At 40.6% G+C, this 23,298-nt stretch overlaps 1 protein-coding gene across 4 annotated transcripts in view; it reads left to right on the forward strand.

Annotated features, from left to right (window-relative positions):
* Positions 1-1,665: 1,665 nt before the first annotated feature.
* bicc1a (BicC family RNA binding protein 1a) overlaps positions 1,666-23,298 on the forward strand; it is a 78,519-nt gene continuing 56,886 nt past the window's right edge. For all 4 annotated transcript variants that reach the window (XM_084075546.1, XM_084075547.1, XM_084075548.1 and 1 more), the window contains exon 1: positions 1,666-2,107. In XM_084075546.1, the coding sequence (XP_083931672.1) occupies positions 1,915-2,107 (193 nt within the window). In that variant the 5' untranslated portion in view covers positions 1,666-1,914. The remainder of the gene's footprint in view (positions 2,108-23,298) is intronic.

A 23,298-nucleotide genomic window follows, 5' to 3' on the forward strand; every position in this document is an offset into this window, starting at 1 on the left:
CTTTTGAGTGCAAACCTTCAAACTGGTGTTTACCTATTTCAATGTGACATAATTCCAAGATCCTCAAAAAGACAACCACCAGGATTAGTTTAAATATATTTGGGGAATTGTTCTGATACTGTACATGTATGCTATCAAATCTTACATTTGAGAATTAAACACAAGTGTCAGGTACATGGCAGTTCCCACCAATGATGCCAGATTCAGAATTGTTGGAAGTCATGATATAACTTTGAGAAGTGCAGTATTGTTATAGCAAAATTGATTAAATTGCAATTAGAAGAGACAAAAGACCCTAAATAACGCTGTTAAATGTAAGCTAAAGGAGTCTGATATAACTTGTACTAATAGGACCACAAAATGCAAGATAGATGGAGAGACCTTTATTGATTCTGTTGGGGAAATGAACTTTTATGTCAATAATATTCTGTTTATAGATTATAATTAAGCTATCATTCCAAAATATCCTCGGCCTGAATAAGCCCGGGAACTGAAATTGCTTGAATATCAAGAGTGTGTCTTTAATTTACTTTGGATGAACTTGTGAGCACTTTGTTTAGTTTCCCTTTCCTGTATTGCTTCCCATAGTCGCCTGCAGGAAGTGTATTACTTCCTCAATAAACACAATAGATTTGTTTGGCTTTACAGGTAGACCATGAGAAGGCCTACGTGCTCAACCACCTCACATTAATATTGTTAGTTGGGTGCCTTCAACTAAAGTATTTGTAACAAAAATGTGAAGAATAAGTTCACACTCACAAAATGTGTCCATTTGGCATTGTGATAAATTACTTCAATAAAGAAGTGACACACAACCCATACATATAGTTCTACTCAAACACAAAAGTGAAAGAAGTTCAAAGTAACAAAGTACATTTACCTGAGTAGGCTACTGTATCAGTATTTGTATTTTTTGATACTTACGAGTACATTGCAAAGACTTCTCTATACATTTCTAGGAAAGTAAAAAGTACATTATAAATTAACCACTAAAGCCCTATTTCAAATGTAGTACAAATAGCACAACTACAAGGTCACAATGCATTGTGATGTGAAGCGATGAGAGCATGCAGATCTGTTATTTTCACAATTTATATTTTGAAAATGTATGGAAAATCTTGTACAGCAATGTGTTCATTTACTTTGTAACTTGTACTTTTAAATACTTCAATATTTGTAAAAGCAAGTACTCCAGTACTTTAACTCAAGTACAAGTTGTTTGACTGAGCAACATGACTAATATTTGACTAGGCATGAGTATTAGTTTAGTTTAGTTTAGTTTATTTGCACATTAAAAAAAATGTATGTATCTATATCAGGGGTCCACTGGTCCAGCCAGGGACCCTCAGGGTTCCTTTAAGGGGGTTCCAAATGTGCCCTTACAAGTCTGTAACTCAAAACAAGTTTGTAAACAGAGTTATAGGGGTCCTTGAAATTCAAGTCTTCAAGTTTGAGAACCACTGATCTATATAGTATAGATTCTATGCTTTGACACCACTGGTCTATTGTTTGTAGCCTTCACAGAAACCAGGGGGAGGTAGATGCTAAGGGAAAAAAATGAGATTTGGGAGGAGCCCCTTTTTTTGCACGATGACACGTGAAACTTTCCCGAGGAGTTGGTTGGTATGTTTTAAGTTCAGTTGCTTTGTGTGAGCTGCTCTGAAGACTCAGCAGAGAACTTAGAGAGAGCGAGTCTGCCTATTTTTAGAGCTCTGCTCGATGGGGAAAACAGAGGGGCTTGAAGAAACGGTTGGGGAAGAAGGTCTTACTGCGGCCGAAATGAGCACGACCAACACTGGAAAGTGACGGAACAAAAGTTAACCCAGAAAAAGTTTTACTAAAAGTTTTAACACTTACATAGCTCCATCAAGCTTTACAACGCAGTGGCCACTGGAAAGGTTGCTGTGCAGCGCCATGGCTGCCCAATGCGACCCTCTGAGCGGATACTTGCAGCAGTCGGACCAGGGCTCCAACAGCGGACGCAGCACCGACTCCCCCGTCCCGGGATCCGAGGATGACCTGAGCGGACCTCATCCGTTACCGGACCCCGAGTGGACCGAGGAGAGGTTCCGCGTGGACCGTAAGAAACTGGAAGTCATGCTACTTGGTAAATAATTATGATCATTTTTCATTCCATGATTGAATAACGCCTTTTGTAAAAAATAAATAAAAAAAAAGTTAAGTAAAAAAGTTAACGTCCTAAATCAGGAACTTTTTTTTCTTTTTTCTTTTTTTTTCTGGAAGGATTCGAACGATGCGGATGCATGATCACGACGTATAATGTCGTGATCATGCATCCACTTGCCCTCCAGTTCTCTCGAACTGTGTCATTTTGTACTGGTTGTTGTTGTTGTTTAATGCTTACTGAGAATGTGTGCTTAGTTTCACGATAAATAAGCGAAATGGAGATAAAAGTAGGCTAATCCAATTAGGTCAATTGAGTAGCTACTGCAATTACGCTCCCTAATTAGTTTAGGCGCCTAAATGCCCTGTCACAGCAAGTTTAACCTTTTAGACGTTTATGGCGATTAAAGTCAATTTCAGAGCTTGTGATCCATATATTATATTAAAGGCTGAATTGAAATCGAATGTTGGATGGGCTGACCGGGTCAATCAAATCCATAGGACCAGCATGCATCATCTAAGGTGCTAAGGTAGTAACTTCAGTTGACCGAAAGGGGGAGCTATACTTAAACTGCCCGCCTGAAATTAGAGTAACAAAACCTGCTGTAGGGTCCTAAGTCAGTGGTTCTCAACCTGTGGGTCGGGACCCCCCCCCACAGGATTGGGGGTGGGGGGGAGTGTGACAATTTTAGTTAAGCGACAATTTAAGGACTTTTAATATCTAATACCTAAAAAAAAAAAATTGAATTAAAAAAGACCATTAATGCATCTTAATGCATCAAAAGTTATCAACAAACTATTCTAAAGAAACTGGTCAATGGCCAAATTGTCTAATGATATAACAAAGAGGCAAAACAAAATGAAAATAGCCGATCTTCAAGCTCACAGCGTTGTGATCTTGTAGATCTGCTATTTTCACAATATTTATCTGTGGAACCGAGTCAAACAATGCCTCAACTCCTGCATTCCAAGTGATAGTCACGGTGGGGGGTCCCCAGTTCAAATATGATTATTTTGGGGGGTTCGTGGCCTGAAAAGGTTGAGAACCACTGGGCCAGGTTACCTCATACTTCAATTTGCTGTGATCCAACGAGTTCACAGCAAACCCTGCACCGATAGGTGGCTAGATAGATTAGTGGGTAATTTGTTCTTTTTTCTTCACTCAGAGAACAATATAATTGATGAAACCATCCCAGTTTGAGCCAATACTAAGGGTTGGGTTTTTTTTTGTCCAAAAAATGAGGCAATAATCTGTTAATAACCCAGTTATTACTCAATTTATGTGCAACTCTACTTGTTGAGTCTGTCTTTTGTTTTGTTCCAACATCTGAGGTGGAGATAAAGCTGTATCTCTCTCTTCCCTCACACATATCTCTTCCCTCACACGCATGTTGCGGTGAACAGTTAAACAAAATGATGTCAGACTTGAAAAGAGAGACCAGGAAGTCTCCAAGGAAGGGTCCCTTGTAACTGAGACATTGAGGTCATTTATCAGATACCCCAAAACATCAGAGTGCAAAGAGGAGGTTTTTTTTTATGTTACGTAAGGGTGAATTCTTTATCAATCCCACAGGAAAACAGTGAGTCGCCATCAGCTGTAGGGGCAGCTAAACCGGGCCTGGCAGGAACATGAACAATCTGTTATGAAGATATGATGAAACAAGCAGGATATGAAATCTTTAAATTAGTCTACTACAAGAAAACAAGTTGTCACAGTAACACACATCACTTTGGATAGGCTGTTTCCTGTCCATTAAAGAGAGAATATGTATTAAACCCAATTCTCTCTCAAAATTTCCATCATTGTCAACACCATTACAAAACCGTGTTGATTAGATTGGCTCTACTTTTTATTACTGTATCTTGCTCGAGGTCCTATGACCACGTTTATGTGTAAAGCGCATGATAGCCCCCAGATGTAGGCCAACGTATATGTGGGCCGCGTGGGCGCTTTACTCACCGATGACTACAGAAACGGAGTCCAGGCTACTAGCGAGTTTTCCTTTCAAATTTGGTAAATGTGTTTCTCCTTTAGAGAGATCTTCAGCTAGCAGCTGGATTGTAAGTTACTTTACCCCCCCCCCCCCCCCCCCCCCACACACACACACACACACACACATGCTCTCACACTCACACACACACACACACACACACACACAGATGCACCAATATAGAGTTCCCCTTGAGCATGTCCTGGTTGTGGGCCCGGTGCTGCCTCGCTTCTCAGTACATTCCTCAAAGCTCCATGTCATCTCTGCCTCTTCCAGGAAAACAACTTAACCAGAGACCGGCCCTAAAACCAAGTCTCCCGGACATACCATGCGCCACGTCACTTTGTGTGTGTGTGTGTGTATGTGTGAGACTACAGTAGATGTGCGTGGCATGCTCATTTATATTTCCTATCCAAAATGCAGCACTTTTTTGATTTTGGGTTGGTTTGAGCAACAGTTTGTTTAGTGTCGTCTTCCATCTCTTAAACATCTTGTTTCCTGATGGTGGCTTTATGAGATCATGGCTGACGTTGTTCGTGTTGACATTTCAACTGGAGTGTGGAGCAGAAGTTGCTGCCGTGTTCTCCTGACACCTGGCCTTTCTGGTCAGTCCTAGGTTCAGGGTGAGAGAACGCATAATCTCAACCGTGAAACAGCTTCCACCCTTGACCCCTAGTCTTCTGAAAGGTTCCAGAATGTGTCTGATTGCATCCCTTAGTTTCAGCTTGTATAAATTGACATTGATTGAAGTTCCTAGAAACATACTCAGTGTGGTCCTAGCATGTGTACCGTTTCTCACTGTGAATTCACGATTACCCAAACGTAGCCATAGCCACCATTTAAATCCTTTTCAACCTTGAATGATGAATCCAGTTTGACCCTGTGTCGACTGGAATGTGTGCTGCACCTCACATATCGCCGTTTTCTTGTCAGGTTGCAACTATCAATTCTATCGATTAATCTAATAACCAAGAAGTGCTTTTTATCAATTTGACACGGAAAAAAATCAAATAGATTTTTAAAATAATAAATACATTTTATTATAATTTGTTTCTAAATCAATCAAACTGATTATCCACTTAAGCCCTATTTTATACTTGCATTTGGTGCATGAAAACAGTGAAAATAGCTGATCTACAACCTCACAACACATCACATCGTGACTTGTTGTGAGCCCGTAAATCTACCATTTTTTTAGATTTCAAAAAAAATATATATATACTTTTTAAATGTTTGGAATATTACGATTGACGATTATTTTATTTAAATTCATCATTTTTTACAATAGATTAAACCAATTAGTTCAATTAACTGTTGCACCCCTACACTCACATTTCATTGGTGGCTATGATTCATGCACAATGTTCCTATTGGCTGCCATCAAGTCATTGCTGCAACATCTGGCTGTGTTTTTACTGGATAAGACATGGATTTTGATGCGGGACGTCATGTCCTGAAAGCCAATGTGTGTTAGGTCCATAGTGAAATCATTGTGGCGGAACTTCGGTATATTTGTATTTTATATTTTATTGTCCGTGACGGTATCGCTGGCCCTCTGCCTTGGAAAATTGAGTAACCTTGACCTCTGGTAAAAGGCCAAGGGTGGTATCATGGTGAAATCACTTCAAAAACAACAATGGCTGCCCTCCCTTTTCCCTGTTTTCAGGTGGTATGTAGTAACTATGTATGCAGTTGAGTAGAGCACACTTTCAGGTGGAGCTCCAGAATAAACTGTGTAAAGTTTCTCTTTTCTTTTTTGCAAAGGCAGACATAAACATTATGAATAATGTGATTGGAAAGTCATAAAAGCCCTGGCTTTGTTGAAACATTTTTCATAGCTACCTTTTTTAAGACCCATTATTTAAGCAAATTATCCTTTAGGAAACTGTGATGAGGCATCAAGGCAAGGTGACAGATGAGCTCTTGTCTGTTTTGCTGTGCACACTCGCTTTCTCATTATGAATATGAATCACACATCAGAGGATTCCATGTGAAAGATGGAAAATGTCTGGACTAAAGAAATTGTATCCTCTATGTGAATATATCTGCTTGTACAGTTTGGGAAGGCTATGGCCGTACTAGCTGTGATAAATTGGTCTACTCTTTCCTGCAAAAGTTTGAACTGTCGTTCTTTTATTTTTTCCTCTTCTTTTTCTTCAACTTCTTGTTGGGATTATAGAGATCGGAGAAAACATGAGCTGTAAAGTTTACAAAAGCAAATGGTGACTATAATAGATGTCATGTGGCACTCTTTAGTACTTCACCGCATCAGAAGGAAGTCCCACTCAAAATCTTGTTTGGATCAGACATCATTTTCCTTTTAGTTCTCTGGCATTGTTTGCATCAGAGGAGAATGGAAATTATTAAATGATTAGATTAGGAAAGATGCCTTTACAATCACTAACATTGAAGTGAAATCAAGCCTTCTAAGCTTTAGATCAGCTCAATGTTTATAAGGTGACAACAAAATTGTGCAGCCCTGACATTGTGCTAGGTTTACTGTTGGACTGTTGGCACAGTAGAATAGAATTCTTAATTCTACGGCTTGGAGACCTTGGCTCATGCAAGAAAGCCTGAAAGAGAGTTTTATGTGTACACATACTGCACAGTAAAAGAACTCCCATTCCTTTTTACATCCATTATGAAGTTAAGAGATTGAGGCTGGTGTGGGAAAATAGTAACATTTTCTGCTGTACTTGTTATCCAAAGTGTGTGTGTGTGTGTGTGTGTGTGTGTGTGTGTGTGTGTGTGTGTGTGTGTGGGGGGGGGGGGGAGTGTGAGTGAGTGAGCTTGTGCCGTTTCCATGGATTTTAAGCACACATTACGTATTTTATAAGGGTTTATTTGGAGTTGCAAAACCTTTGGTCAAAGGTGTCCCTGTTCACAGAATACATTTTGAGAGTTCACAGTTTGTGTAGCCTCCTGGTGGGCCTGTGTGAGTATACAGTATATCCCAACAACATGTTTGCTGACTAACTGCTGCAATAACCTACAATTAGGTTAAGTGAATCTTTTTTTCTTCTTTTTTTTTCATTGAAGTGATTTGTGTTCCTTCTTTCGGTACCACAGACCATTATTGGCTAGCTTTGTCCTGTACCAGAAAAAACTATTTCCCCAAGGCAGCTGGCAAGAAGCAAGTTTCACAGAGGTGTTATTTAGGCTTAAGCATTTTCAATATATAGTGCCAGTGTTTTCAATCAAATAGACGATGCTAGAGACCACTCAATATCCTTAACTGTGCAAAGCCAACAAAGCTGCAACGGTTGTAGCCAGGGTCCGATTAACCACGGACGGTAGACGTCACGAACACAAGTCAACATGCCCCTACATGGTGTCTGGTGGACGTCACAAACGTAACATGTACTGATGTCAAACACAGCAGAAAAATCTTTGCCTAGCAAACAATGCAGATTTGCACATGTGGCCCCTGGGGGCCCCTGATCAGCCGAGTGACGTAGATGAAGTAAATTAGAAGCCCTCACAAGATAAGTCAAAACAGATAGATGTGTTTAATAAAACACTGGCTGATAATTCAGCAGTCTGAAAGCAGGATACATGTCATTAAGTCAACATTAGAGGCTTTTATCCTTAGACAAACTATCAGTACTTATCCGCCTGCATGCAGTACTTCTTCCTCAAATCTGCTTTAACCCATTCAATCCGGGTAACGCATCTCGTGTCATTTTAGAGCGCATCGCGCATAGCGTGGCACGGAGTGCCCTGCCATGAGCTTGTAGATATGCTATTTATGAAGTTTTGTGCAAATCTTAATGTATATACTTTTTAAAGGGAACATTTGTAATTCAACTCTTTGCTTCTGGGGGTCCTTGGAACAAAATATTTGACAAATGTTCGCTTAAAAAAATATTTATATTTAAAGATTTGCAGAAATTGTCACGATTTTTCAAAAAATTGCACATCTACAAACTTGTAGTGCGGCACTCGGTGCCGCACTATGAGCTTGTAGATCTGCTATTTTTAAATAGCCAAAGAAATCTAAACATGACACGGATTCTTTCCTAGTCTAAATGGGTTAAGATTTTGCGTTGAGCAGAAGTGCAGCACACCTGTTGGTCCTGTAAACTAGGTCAAACCAATTAAGCTCTGCAGTGTGCTCATACAGGCATACAGGTGCACACTGAAAGATGATGTTAAGTGTTTTGAAGCAGTGTTCTCTCCTCGCATGGTGGCTTGCTACTGGTTGTGAGTGAATGATTTAGATTATTTTATTCCTGCGTCATTTCTTTTACCTGCCCCAGGCATTCGGGCATCCATAAATGTTGGACCATAAGCAGAGATAAAACATACCCACACTGGTGAGAAAAATGAATGACCAGAGAGGGCTAACAAAAGCAGAGACATCTCCTCATCTCACCCAAGAAATTGAACCTTGGTTGTAGCTATGACACATCACTGTGCCACCATATTATTTCAGTGTAGAAACTTGCCCAAAAAACTAGTGAAAATAGCCGATCTACAAGCTCACAATGCGTCGCATCGTGTTGTGAGCTTATATCTGCTATTTTCACTTAGTTTGAAAAGTAACAAATACATTTTTTTTAATGTTCGTTGTTCAACTACAAATTTAACATGCCCAAAATAGGGATGTCAGGTTTAAAGTGGTTAATAATTAATGTATTGTTGCTGACAAGAAAACACTGTCTATAACATGCGTATCACATTATGTCTAATGTAGATGGATGGCCGTGGATTGAGATACACTCAGCGGCAGTGCGGATCTAAGATCTGATGAATCTGCAAAGAAGCATTCGGTGGTGGAGAAATCATGCGTAAAATAATTTAATTTGAGGTGAAATGCGAACGCTAGGGGGTGTTAATTGCCATCCCCTGGGACCCCAAATGACACCCCTGCATGCAGCCCTCAGATAGAAACTGTGCATTACCTCAGTATCTGCTGCATGCCCATATGATGAAAGGGAGTGTAAGAGCGTGTGTGAGGGCCCCAACCTCCTTTTCCTCCTCTTCCTCTTGGGTGCTGAGTAAGACCCTCAGACAGGAAGTGAATGTCTTGTGGGGAATGTGCTGCAGGCTTTCTCTCTCCTTCTCCTTCTTCTCCCCCTCTCTCACTCCCTATGCTGTGGTAGAACACTGCTCTGTTGTTCAGACTCATCCACTCTGTAGCAGTTGGAGTTTCCCTTCATCCTTGGCCTATCCTGACCCGAGAGTCTTCTAGTACTACTAACCCAACAAGACTTGTTATAACCAGAGTCTCCAGATGGAAAATGGTTGATTACCTTCTCAATATTTTCTGTGAGGAGTGCTTGGTTCCCCTAACCATGGCAACGTGGCAAGAAATCGCACATAACAAGAACAATAGTGTCAGTGAATTTAGGGTCGCACAATTACATTGCAAAAACGCTGAAAGGAAAATTATTACCAACTACTACAATTTCCTGAATTGCAACAGGCTGTTTTCCCCACCCTACCCACCACTAACTGGGGTCATCAAACGGTAAATTTAGGTCAAGCAGTCATGCAGGCAGTCACTTTGATATGCATCTTCTATAGCGATTGTAAATGAGTGGAGCAGATGTGTACAATGGTATTTCAATGGGGTGTATTAGCTGCTAAGCGTAGCACACACAACATGCCAATTTAACTGTGCTGGCTTTGACCTATATTGCCTTTTGTGCATACTACCACCACCACCACCAGAGGAGGCCTTGCCTCCATTGTTAATGTTGCAATTTTTTGTTTTCGATTTTTTTTAAAATGTAATTTTCAAATGTCAAATTCAACCGTACTTTGGTAATTGCTATTTTATGGGGTGGGTGGGTCATTCATTACACTACTGCCTGCCTGTCATACATCTTTCGGTGCCTTGCGAGCTAAATATAAGAACCATTAGCTACCTTGTGTGATAGTTGCCAGTTAATGGAACCGGCACTTATTGTGTTGAGCTATAAATCTAAGGCTTTATTAGGACTTAGACTGTTTCTGAAAGGCAAGATGTAAGCTGCTGTTACATGTTTGAGCTAAATGTATTTGGTTGGATCTTCTCCCTGTTCATTACATCATTAGTTTAGAAAACACCTGCTTGTTGAACAAACGAAAACAAGAAGATGATGTGAATCCAGACAAAGTCCAGCACAGTAGGCTATGGAGCCACTGCAACCCGAGGAATAGAATTTGATTACAAATTTTGGGATAACACGTGCGGTGGGTCTGTACAGATTCTGTGCTTATTTTTATAGAGGAGAACTGTTCCAACAAGATATTCTTGTGCTGGACAGAATCTCTGCTCTGGCCTACAAGTCCAGTTGCTTTGTGGGGAGAAGCTTTCATTTTATTTATACTGTACCCATATCTATTTCAGTATACTGTAACATGCAGAAAAGAAAAGTCATGTGAATTTTTGTCAGTCGTGTTTAATCTTTGGTCAATTTACATGTCGACTTTAGTAGCATTCGCTGGACACTCGTAGATTAGCCCCTCCCCTTTCCTTTCTTCCAGGTTCTACTGAAACATGCTGATACAATTAAACAGTTCTATTCGACTTTTGCTTACACATTGAATTCCTTCATCCTGGGCATGATGAAGCTTTCAGGAGCTCTAATATAATTGAGCTCTGGTCGGTGGAAAAACCTGTGATTCATTACTCAAGAAAATAAAACCTGGAGTCATATTTCAATGAACCAACTGGAGCTGCAGTGCTCTGACCAATTTCTCTGCTTCTGGAACTGTAAATGGGCTGAAATGAATACCTGTTTTTCTATTTCCCTCAAAGCTCTTTTCTTCAGTCCTTTTCAAAGTGCAGATTTACATTCTGTCTGGTTTGCGGTTGCTATTTTAGAAATGTTTTAGGGGGGCACCCCCCCCTTCTCTCCCGCACACGGGCGCGTTCACCACTCTATACGTGCATACACATACAGTACAGTCGCATGTGCACACACTCCACACGCACACTCGCCAGCCCTTCCCGCTCCCTCAAGAGCTTTGAGTGTTTATCTTTGGAGGGCCTCGGTTTTCGGTTTGTTGTTCTCTCTTTTCATTCAACATCCAGTACAATCTGCCTTTTCTCCACTTGTCCTGATTGGAGAAAATGCTTTTTTATTAGAGTACCTTTTGGATCGCGGCCCGGCCATTGCTTGAATATTCTCCACTCGGATAGAGAAGGAGAACAGAAAAAAGAAAAAGGAAACCTCATCTTATTTAGTTTGGGCTGAGAGGGCCGGACGGCGGTCAAAAAAAAAAGAGACCCTAATTGAATTATGTGCATTTCCCATGAGCGCTTGTGTGTAATCTTTTTTCTTCTTCTTCATCTTAAAAAAAAATCAACCTCCTATTAGACAGTGTCAGTGGAAGGAATTCTCATTGCGAAGTAAAGCACAGGTTTGGGGAAAAGGTTTAGAATGAAGATATACAGTACCAGGATTGAATCGCTGATGAATAGTACACAACATGAATAATAGTGATCAGTGTTTACGGCGCATGTGCGGTAAGAGTGACTCCCTAAGCTCTGAGGGGGATCTCATCTCACACAGTAGATACCACTACCAGGTACCAAGAATGTACTGCCATTGTGTAATACCTCTTTTGAACCACACTTAATCCTTTTTTCTAACAGGAGCATGTAATTATTCCTGCTAGAGGTATGATTTTCATAAATTAATTAATCCATAATTTGAAAATATACACTACCTAAGAATCCCAATTCTGGTTGTTAGCAATGTGTAAAAAAACATGTGTCTTTTAAGAACTGTTAGTGATACGTTTACAGTAGTGGTGTATATGGACATATTCAAACAGTTATAGTTAACCACTATACCCCATTTTATACTTTGTCATAAAATGCTGTCACACAGCAGAAATAGCCAATCTACAAGCTGAAGCGCATCGTGCTATTGACAGCTTGTAGATTAGCTATTTTATGACACGCTCAAAACAAGGATGCCAGGTTGAAAGTGGTTAATTACTTAAGTTAAAAATGTTACTTTGCTTCACTTTCGGGACGAGTTCATTCTCTTAAGGGGCTGTCTCATCCTTTTGAACTCATGGTGAGTTAGCCTAGTGACTCGTCTCTGCCGTGCTTTCGCCTTTGTCTGCTGGACAGCAACATCTGGGATGCTGTTTATTTACTTGATATCACAGTTGCCTGGCAACCCTGCAGGCGTCGAGATGAGAAGCCATTTTGGAGAGGACAAATTATGCTGTGGAAAGAAACATGAAGACAGGTGTTGATTTTGTGTAACAATCTGCCACAGAAATTGCGTCGAGTTTAATCAGGTTTTCAAGTGTTAATGGAAAGTCCCCCTTGAAATCAACATAAGATTGACATTGCTACTTATTTTCACTTTGGTTAAATAGATTTAGTTATTGTTGTCCATGTGGACTGGACATTGATAAATGGGGGGGGGGGGGGGGGGGGCTAGTTACACAAGCAACAACTCTATGAGATGGGATGACCACAATGATGGTGATAAGAAAGAAAAGAATATCAAGATCTTAAAACGCATTGCAAAGAAAATGAAAGCCATTTATTAGCCAAAATAAATCCTTGCCTGGTGTGTCCCTTTGTCTTAACTCTTTCACTGCCAGACTTATTTCTGGCTGAGTGCACCCACTGCCAGCTATTTTTCGATTTTCTTACCTTTTGAAGTAGTCACACAATATTTATCTCCAGTGAGAGAGTTAACAGAGACACAGGTACTATATAACGGGTCAGTAGGCCAAAAAATCTGGAAGTTCTGGTATTAGCACTGATAAAGTAAGCGGACGGCCACTGTCGCTCCGACTTCCCCAATCCTTCCGTAGTGATTAGATATCATTGTAGTCTCACAGAAGCAGTTAAAGTGTTACTCTTTGGTGACTGAAGCCTTTTGCCATGATGCCATATTGCTTTTTCCCATTCAATCCGGTTATGCATCTCTGTCATTTTAAGATTTCTTTGCCTATTAAAAAATAGCAGATCTACAAGCTCAAGCTAAGAGCTTGTAGATCTGCTATTTTTGTAAAATCGTTATAATTTGTGCACATTTTTGAATATATATTTTTTTAAACGAACATTTGTAAAATATTTTGTTCCAGGGACGCCCCGAAACAAAGATTTGAGTTACAATTGTTTGCTTTTATATATATATTCAAAGATTTGTTCAAATGTTCATGATAAAAAAAAATAGTAGATCTACGAGCTCATGAGCTTGTACAGTATATCTGCTATTTTTTCATTAGCCAAAGAAATATAAAATGACAGCCATGCGTTCCCGGATTGAATGGGTTAAAGTAGTGTGTACAATGGAAGACACTGAAGTGTTAGCTTGTGTTTTCATTCTGGTCTCAAATGTAACCTCTGCCAGGCACTCATCAGATGAAAGGCGATACACTTTGCAGAAACATCCCTTCTGTCCACCAGGGTTTTTTAGGTTTGATTGGTGAGGACAGCCATGACATTGAATAACCCATGTTTAGGATGGTATCGATACTGTATGAGGCCCAGTTTGTTGTTTGCTATCCATAATCAAAAAAAGGGAACAAACAAACATGTTTTTTTGTTTGGCTGCTGCTATGCATTTAAAGAAGCATGTCAATTTATATCGTGAGAGCGGATGCTCCCTTTTTTGATTATGCATTTAAGAATCTGCATCCGTAATTAATCTAAGTCTTGTGAGTTGAACGTGCCAATCTTTTGGACTGCTTTGAGATCCAAACATCTGCGTTAGATATTTGGCCTACGATTTGTCATTATTGTATGGGTGTGTTTGCATGCATTTGCCTGCATTTGCATAGTGGTATCTATTTGTGTTTATTGTTATTGCAGTCTCATCTCAAAACAGAAATCAATGAGTTCAAAAACTGTAGTTACATTTTGACCAAATGTTTGGGAAAAAAATAGCTTATCAAAGAAACCTATATATCAGGAAGATTATCCCACTATAAAATTAGGAAACCTCTGCCCTCCCTTCTCTCTGTCTGTCCTCATCCATTTTTCTCCCCAGTGGGTTGTCCAATCAATCTGAACTTGCACATTGGCATATGAATGGAGGGAGGAAGACATTTCTTTTGGCTGGTGACTCAGAGCAGCCATGGATAATTGATTGGCAGGTGTTTCGTATTGTCTAGTTGTGCTCTCCTCTTAACTTAAGTAGTATGCCTATGTACCTAGGCTCAGGGCCACACACGGCAAGCAGTAGACCCAAGGCTGGGCTGCATGTAACCTTTAATTACAAAACGGTCTGATTGTGTTGGCAACAACCCACAGTCACACTCAGCTTGCTGACATGACCATATGCACTTATGTGTGTGGCTGTTCATTTTTCTCCTCAGTGAGTTGATACCTTAAAATTCACTGAAGCTGATTTTCTAAGTTTTCCCTATTTTAAGCTGTTTAATTGCATTGTTTGCCTCAGGGCTATTGTGCCACTTGCGGTTTCAAGTCTGCAAATAGTTTGGGTGTGTGCACTGCACATCCCTGGGTATCATGGAGTAATTTGTTGTTACTAATGAACATTGGCTTGTATCCACAGATATTGGTGATTGTAGATTTAAGTTTGTTGTTCAGATGGAATGCGTTACTGTATCAGTCACAAGAGCATATTGTCATGGCCATAATGTATGAGTCATAGTACTAGTCTATCACATCATTTCTTGATATTACTACTTGTATATTGAGTTTTCTTGATATACCTTCTGTGATAGCATATCAGCAGGCCATTCAGTTCATTTGTTTTAATGTCAAACAGAAATTAGCAGCTATACATGGGCTGTATTTGGTGTCTGTAGGCATGTGCATGTGTGATGAACGTGTGTATGTATTTGTATATTTGGTAAGCAGGATTTGATTTACTTGGGGGAGGGAGAAATGGGGGATATGTTTTATCCCTGCTTCTTGTCAGACTGAAATATGTGCATATCCTTTTGGGAAATGTTTGATAATATCACAATTTAACAAATGCATTAATATGTAATGTAATTTTGACAAATGTTAAGCTCACAGCATCGTATCGCGACACGTTGTGTGATTGTAGACCTGCTGCTATTTGTCCCCGCCACTGTTTTTCTTTTTTTTACAAATAGAGTCCTGTTGGTGAGTATCAGTATTTTTTTTAACAGTGTATGTGAGGGGAGTGTATTAGAGTTTTTATTTGACTCCTGAGGCCGAGTCATTAGCTCTGTGTTGAATCAGCTGAGAGCTGCACCACAGAGCTCTGCAAAGCACCATGGGGAAAGAGGCTGCTGTGAGGACAACATCCTGCATGCCTTTTCCCTCCACTTGATAGGAAGTGTAGTTCCTCCAAACTAGTTGTAGTCCTTCCAAAACAGGCCAGAGGGCCTACAGTATATCTCAAATTTGGCTCCAACATTAAGGCAACTTGCTGTCGTACAGTAATTGCATGCATGGAAAGGTTGGGTTGCGATTTTGGAAACTTGGAAATGCATACAAGAGGCTTTGATTGAAAAAAGATGCCACACCATTTGCCAGTCCAGGCAGAGTTGAAATATGCTGACAGTGATTTCCTTTTCCGGGTGATATATTGTTTCTTGGCAATTTGACTGTCATAAGTACTCATTTGTCTTCGTATTAATTCACAATGGCTCCTTTATTTCTCTTTAAGAAAACAGTCATAATTTCTTACAGAATCCTATCCTGATCGCTGGCAGGAGAGTAAAAGAGTTTGAATATTGGCTCATTTTAATGCTTGTTTCACTTATAGTCCTCACCTTCTGTGCGCTCCACTAGCTCTTAGTCCTCTTGTCATTATTGCTAGTCCACAGGGATTTGTCAAAGCGCTGTGATTTAGAGATTTAACTGGTGCCTTTGGGGTTTCTCTGTGTTCTTCATGCTCTAAAAAGCCTCTGTCTTCATGCAAATCCTTTGGTATGAATTGTTTTGTTTTTCGATACTTACACTGTGGCATATAAGTCATGGGGGTACCAGATGTGCATAGACACCCACTGCCCATATCCTTTGGTGGTTGTGGATGGATTGTGCTGTGTTTGAGGGATGTGAGCCATGAGCCACGCTGTCACACATCAGATATACGTCACTGTGATTTGCTTGCCTTGCTAGAATTAATCCTCTTTTATGATCACCATATAAGGCCAAGTCATATAGAATAGGGTTTGTCTGTATATACTGTATGTGACTATCCCCATAAAAAGGAGACTAATCACAGTTCATGCTGCATGACGTCATGAAACAGCCATAATGAATAGTCTGCACCAGGAAATGTTGGTAAAACAAAAGTGAATTGCAACAGAATGACAATTTGATTGTAGCTAAAAATCTATGCACATAAAGCCATCATTTTTTTCTCTTTCTTTGAATCTCTTAGTCACTCTAACATTGTTAATGTGAAGCACTTTTGCTGTTATTGGTGAAGTAAATCGCTATTTCCATTTGGCCAACGCATAGACCACCACACTAGTGGACATGCCCACAAGCAATCAGCTTTGGTATAATGCCACTGAACCCGCAGTATGATTTGTATGGATTTGTTCACAAACTGCACACAGTAGTAGCTAACTGTAGTATCAATAGCTTAAGATTGGACAGGAAGGACGCGATCATTATTAGATTTCTATGTCATTTACTTTTTTACTGGTCCATTCAAGTTGGATATTTCGCAAGAAGTTCAAACATTTTACTTAACCATTGTATGTTGTTTCACATCAGGCCCAGTATCTCTTTTCTCTGAATGTGGTTACATATGGAACGAAGCCATCATCCTAGTGCTCCAACCCTGTTTACATTCCTTTTCTCCCCCCCCCCCAACAATACTGAATCTCCCACTCTGAGTTACTCTATCCACAACATAATGGATACCAGAGCCCAATTAATCCACCAGTGCTAGACATCCTTCATGCTCTCCAGGCAGCGTAACTTTACGTGCTGTCATTTCATTTCAGTGCATGCCGTGGTGGAGTTTTTGGCCAGCTGAATTATTGCCTTTAGCGCATTACCAGCGCTATGCTAATGGGTGTGTGGGTCTGATTAACTGCATCCCTCTTGTTTATTTTGTATCATTAATGGAGACGTCAGAGATCACCACTCATAAGTCAACATCACGTTATTCGCTCCATTATCTCGGCGAAAAATGTCTGCGGACAGTATTGATTGCGACATCTGATGTGTGCTAAGAGGTCTCCGTGTTGTAATTCCTCCGTGATCCTTTTACAATCTGCTATGCTGGAAGGAAGCAAGGAAGGAAGGAGCACTATGCTGTCCTCATATAACCTGCAGCTCATTTCATCCATGCACTCATTTGTTAGTAACATATTTTCCACTGCCATTCTAAAGCCTAGCATTTTGTCACTTGGAAATCTCTTTTTCAAGCGACACACACACGGCCATATGACAAAGTGTAAAATAGGCTTAACATTTCAAGATATTCTTCATGTCATCTAGCTCCATGATATGTACAGTATCAGTATAGATAAATGAGAAGAAAAAAAGAAAAAGAAAACAATTGTTTCTTTCACATGAAGAGTTTGTGATAAATCACCCGAAATTGTATTTTAGTATTTTAGAGTTGTTTGTGGCTCAGGGTTTACATTCATACAGAGCGTGAACATTACACACCGATAAAGCGAGTAAGCAACAAAATGTTCTTCCCCAAACAAAGTTGATTTTTCACTGTGAATAAAAGCATTCACCTGTATGACTGAGACATTAACTGTATGAATAATTGAATGCGAAATATTTGCAGATGAATCTTTTGATCTTTTTTTCCTGTCACGCTTCTGGTGTGTGAAGACCTTAAGCGTCAGAGGACAACAGCGAAATTACCCTGCAATAAGAGCGCAACAATTCAATTGACGTCATTGCATTACAATTGTTTTGATTCAGATGGATGTCTTTGTGAAGCTGTGAGGTCTTGGTAGTGTATCGTCATGGTTGGCTGATGCCTGTTGTACCGTGGAGACCTGGAGCTAGCACTGCGTTTGTAGGAGTGGATCTCTGGTGTCCTCCCCGTAACCGTAACTTAATGTACCCCAGAGCTCACGGGACACCCTAATGTACACCCCACCAACCCCCCCACCCCCCCAGTCTGCTTCCCCCTCCCTGGTTCTCCCACGGCCGGTCTGCACGCCACACATCTGCCAACAGGATGTTTTGCTCTCTCAGTGCGTGATCCTCGTGTTTTCACTCACACCGTGCAACAGATTCCTCTGAATCCCCAGCCCCAGATGCTCACATACATACAGAAATCTGTGTTGTGATTTGTGTTCTTCTTTCACTGTTAAATTGTGTTTACTTATTGTTTTGTATGTAAAGGAGCAGTAAGTGATATTCTATAGAGTGTTTGTTCAGTTACAGGGGTCTCCTTGTCTCTCCAGCTCATTGGTAAACAGAAAATGTTTCAGGTTGGGATACCAATTTTATCCAGTCAAGAGAGAGAAGTGATGACACAGAGACATGAGGAACACTGGAACACTATAATATTGAAGGTGATAAATGGGTACTCTCTTCTGATTGGGTGAAATTGGCAACCCAACAGAAAATGCATTTTTTGTTTATTAGAGCTGGAGCGATGGGGAGACCCCTGTTATTGAACAAACACTCTATAGTAATGATTACTATCTAAACATAAAGTTTTAACATGTTTGATTAAAACAAAACGTTTTGTTTTAATCAAAAAGTATCACACTATCTTTAACACTATTGAACTGCTAATTATTCCCAAACTATTTAGGCATTCAGCTGAATTATAGAGACTTACTGTACTTAGAACAAGGGAAAGTGCAGCTCAAGTGCAAAAATACACAGCAAAATGAGCATTTAACTCAGAGTGTATAATTTTTTTTAATGGATCTATACTTATTTAACCACATGAACCCTAGTCTCCCTATTATAAGGCGAACATTCAGCAAAAATAGCAGATCTGCAAGCTCACAGTGCAGCCTTGTATAGGCTATTTTTGGTGAGAATTGGTGTAGGGGGAAAAAGGAGGGAACCATGTATAGACTTCTAGGGGACCCCTGTCAACGAAGTATATTGAGTTTAAGAAGTGGTAAATGAACACTCAAGATGTACTGTCAGTAGTGACAAAAGCTGAGAAAAGATGTAAAACGAAGTCTGACAAACTGTTTTGTCTTTCTTTTTTTTATGGCCACATTCTTACTTACTGCCCTGTTGGTGGTGGTTGCTCCGTTTTTGTGCTCGGTTTCAAACCATCTCAAATGTCACAAATGTAGTAGCTATACATCTGTCTCTGTGCAGGCACACATCCTGCTACAAGTAGAGTGGAGTGTTTTCTATTTTGTGTGCCTTGCATCATTTCATGCCTAGTCCAGTAAATGTTTTTCTTTCCCTCCGTGCATAATGAGAGGTCCCCGTCATAAAGCCAGCCAGGAGCTGTACAAGCTGATGACAGCTCAAATGATAGATTGATGAATTATATGGTGGGTAGAATTCAAAGGCACACAGCTTTCTGGGCATATTTTTGGTCCTATTGTGTTCATGCATTCAGGGGGATGTTTGACATTAGCATTTTAATTTTACCAACTTCTTTTGCACTTTATTCCTGTCTGTTTCTAATTTAGGTCTGGCAGCAGAGAGACATTCTTTGAGGGATGTAGTTTTGTTGAGTTTTTATACAAACACAGAGGTTGGACAGAAAGAGATTGTATGTCTGTGTGTTTTAGTGGAGCAATATTCATTCTAATATGACTTTGGATGTTCCCAGATTCATTTATGTTCCTTTGGGTATCTCACACTTAAAGCTTCTAATGAAAAACCAGCTGTATTCATGAGAAAAGACACAGGAGAAGAGAAAGTGGTTTTGCGAGCCGAGGCAGAGTCTATGGGATATTGCTGCGTTCATCGTTTGTGATTGTTTTGGTTCTTAACAGGAAACAGTTGTAACAAGTGCTTTCCTAATCCCTTATTGCTCCTGGCCACCCAGGAACCAGATACTTAAATCAGGACTGTTCTCTCCGTCCTTATCATTCCACTTCAATGCTGGATGGATGATATTATCTAAAACCCGAACCTGAGTTATAAATACTCCCACTTCCTATCACCACCACATCAGCCTGCTCCTTTTCATTTCCTACCTTTGATCACAACATTGCTTTGTGTGACTCCTTTTAAGAAATGAAGATTTTCTGACCCCTACTGATTAGGTGTGATAAAAAAACTTGCATGTAAACTTGCAGGGTAACAACAATGGCTACCGCCATTGTTGTTACTGTAAGTTACTCCACCATGTTCAAACCTTGCTCCCAGTACAGGGCAAGCTGACCTTGGACTGGCCAGTGTTCACTATCTCCTTTGCTTTTAAATATTTCCTGTCAATTCCATTTGATTTCCACAAATGGTTTAACACTGTATGTGTGCCTGCTGGAGAAAAAGTTGCCTAAATACAAAAATCTTGTGAGTGACGTCCAGTATTCTGTTGGTAATTTGGAAGTGTCACAATTAGGAAAAAACGACCGTAGCTCTCATGTGAACACATCGCTATAAATTGTTTCCTTTCATACGTTGGCGCTCTACAAAGCAGTAAGCTTGTGAAAACTGGATTTGACATAAAGTGAGTTTAGCAGCACAATGGAATACCACCCATGACTTTAGATACTGTGTTTGTGTCAAAGTATCTGGTAACGACGTGTTCAGCATTCTGAACACGTTGTCTGTCCGTTCTGTTGTCCGTAATGAGGATGCGCAACGCATTGAGAAGCACAAGCAATGATGGAAGGCTGACGGTACTGTAGCAGGCTGGAATTCCTCTGTCATTCCTCTGCTGTCCAAGCTAAGTGTGAGGCCGTTTACGCTAGTATTACACTTGGAAAACGTTGAAACATTGTTCTAATACACAACGTTCTCAAGACTCAGCCCCAGCTACTCCCATTCTAAACAATGATCCACATGGAGATAATAATTTGTTTCCATTGTCGGTATGGAGTGGGGGGGGGGGGGGGCTGTTTGAGCTTGGCGTAGACTGCAGTGTTATGATGTGAAATGTACTGGCCTTTACCGTGGGTAAGGCAGGCCCTCATGTGAAACAGCTGTGGAGTAGGAAGGGCTGGTTTGTCGTGGGAGCCTGTACACGATTATGTGTTTAACGTGCACAATCTAGGCATTACTACATCACTAGGGGCCTTGCCGTCTTGTCTGTTTTGCAAAAGAAAACCAGTGGTCATTAATTTGCTGTGTTTGAAACTTTTAAACATGGTGTTGATGGGAAAAGTCATAACAATGCATTTCACACCCAGGGTTCACATAATTGTTGTCATACAGAACTGTGTGCCCTAAGACTGCCAACATATGCTCTTCCTATACAGAGCCTTTTTAATGATAAATATGACACATTTTTATTTAGCAAGAATTATGGGAAAAGAAGGTCTATTTATTCAACCTCAGATGTGTAAAAAGTTTTCGTGTTGATTTTGCCATGATTGACCACTGGGCTACAGAACATTCTCAGACTGTCTGACACCATATCAGCTGTCCGTTACTGTGAAGACAAAACTAATACAACTGTAAAGCTTACATTTGTACTGTATATCCCAACGATGTCTTGAACGACATTGTATAGTATGTTGTACAGTTTATGTTGCTGCACTCATTAACCCATTAAAACCGGGAAAGAATCTGTGTCATTTTAGATTTTAGCTATCTATATATAGAAACATACGTTTTTCAGTAAACTCTTAGGATTTAGAATAGTGGTTAAGAACAACAGTTCTCAAAAATAGCAGATATACAAGCTCAAAGCGTGTGACTTCGTGCCATGCTGCGAGCTTCCATAAGTGCATTTTTTAACACATCTTCAATTCTGGGGTGGTCCCTGGCACAAAACATTTTCAGATGGGGGTCCGCGGCCAAATACATTTTGGGGGTCCTTGGCACGGAAAAGTTTGAGAACTAGGAGATTTAGAAGTGTAGAATCGACCTCAGGTCTTAATGGGGTAAAACCATGCGAAAATAGGGTCTACAAGCTCACTTGTGACCTCATTAAAGAATGATCTATATTCCTTCATCATAGTGGTAGCGCAAAGTATCATTCTACTGTATGCTTGTATAGATTTCAACCAACATTAATACGTTTCCACCCAACTCATCTAGGCCATTAATCACTCTAAAAGCTGATATGTCTTCGACATTTAAAAAGCATAATTAAAAGCATTGTTCTCTGAAACATAGTGGGGCTTTTGGTCCACCTAATCATAACATCACATTCTTGTCATTACGCCGAGACCAGTATTTATTTATGACAGTAAGAGCCATACCAGCTCCGCTGCTGACCCAGATTTGCTCAGAGCATTAAAACCATCTTGAGTACACTGACTGAAATGCATCATTACCATCCCAGCACACACTAGCTTTCCCAAATGAACACTAGAATTCTCCTCGGAGCACTGTTATGTATTTAACATCACGAGAGCTGCCTGCCGCAGTCCAAAGAACTTGCAGATGTGACGGTGAGACAAAGCCTTGACTCGCTGTGATGGTTGGCTCGCTGTCCCTGTTCGACTTACTATACCAGATGAGGGAGCTCCATGTTTTTCTCTCTCTTTCCCTGGAAAGTTACTTTAAAACGACAGAGGCTGGCCTGGTCTGCTCAATGTCAGTCAGGTGCCTGGTCCTGTAGCTCTGTTGAGTTCATGTGAGCCCTACTATTAGCCAAAACTCAATTTAAACTCAGGGGGCACGGTGGCGCCCTGGCGCAGTCGGTAGCGCTGTCGCCTCACAGCTAGAAGGTCCTGGGTTCGATTCCCGCAGGGGGACGCTGTGGGCGCGTCCTCTCCTCCGCGTCATCAGTGCCCATACCCTAGGTGGGGTTGGCAAAAGGGCCTCTCTGTGTGGAGTTTGCATGTTCTCCCTGTGTTCTCTAGGGTAGGTACTCTCACAAAAACATGCGGTAATCCTGGTCACTATACTGCCTCCCCCTGGCCAGCCGGGGCGCCTGATGGAGGGGAAAGGAACTGGTTGGAATTACGTGTTCCTTCCACGCGCTACGTCCAACCAGGGAAACTCTCCCCTGTCAGGTGACAAGAAGGTCAGTTGGCTGAGCTCTCATGCATTGAAGGAGGCATGAGCTCGGCCCTGGCCTCCCTAGGTTGGCAGAGGGAAGGTAGTGCCCAGGATTACATATAAAATTGGCACTGGGTGTAAAAAATAGGGGTTACAAAATCGTGAGATAAAAAAGATAATAAAAAAAATAAAAAACTCAATTTATGCTCCATTGCATGTCGCTGGCTGAAAAGAACAGATCTTCAA

Source organism: Gymnoscopelus microlampas (genome assembly GCF_963454915.1).
Source record: "Gymnoscopelus microlampas genome assembly, chromosome: 13".
Classification (NCBI taxonomy): Eukaryota; Metazoa; Chordata; class Actinopteri; order Myctophiformes; family Myctophidae; genus Gymnoscopelus; species Gymnoscopelus microlampas.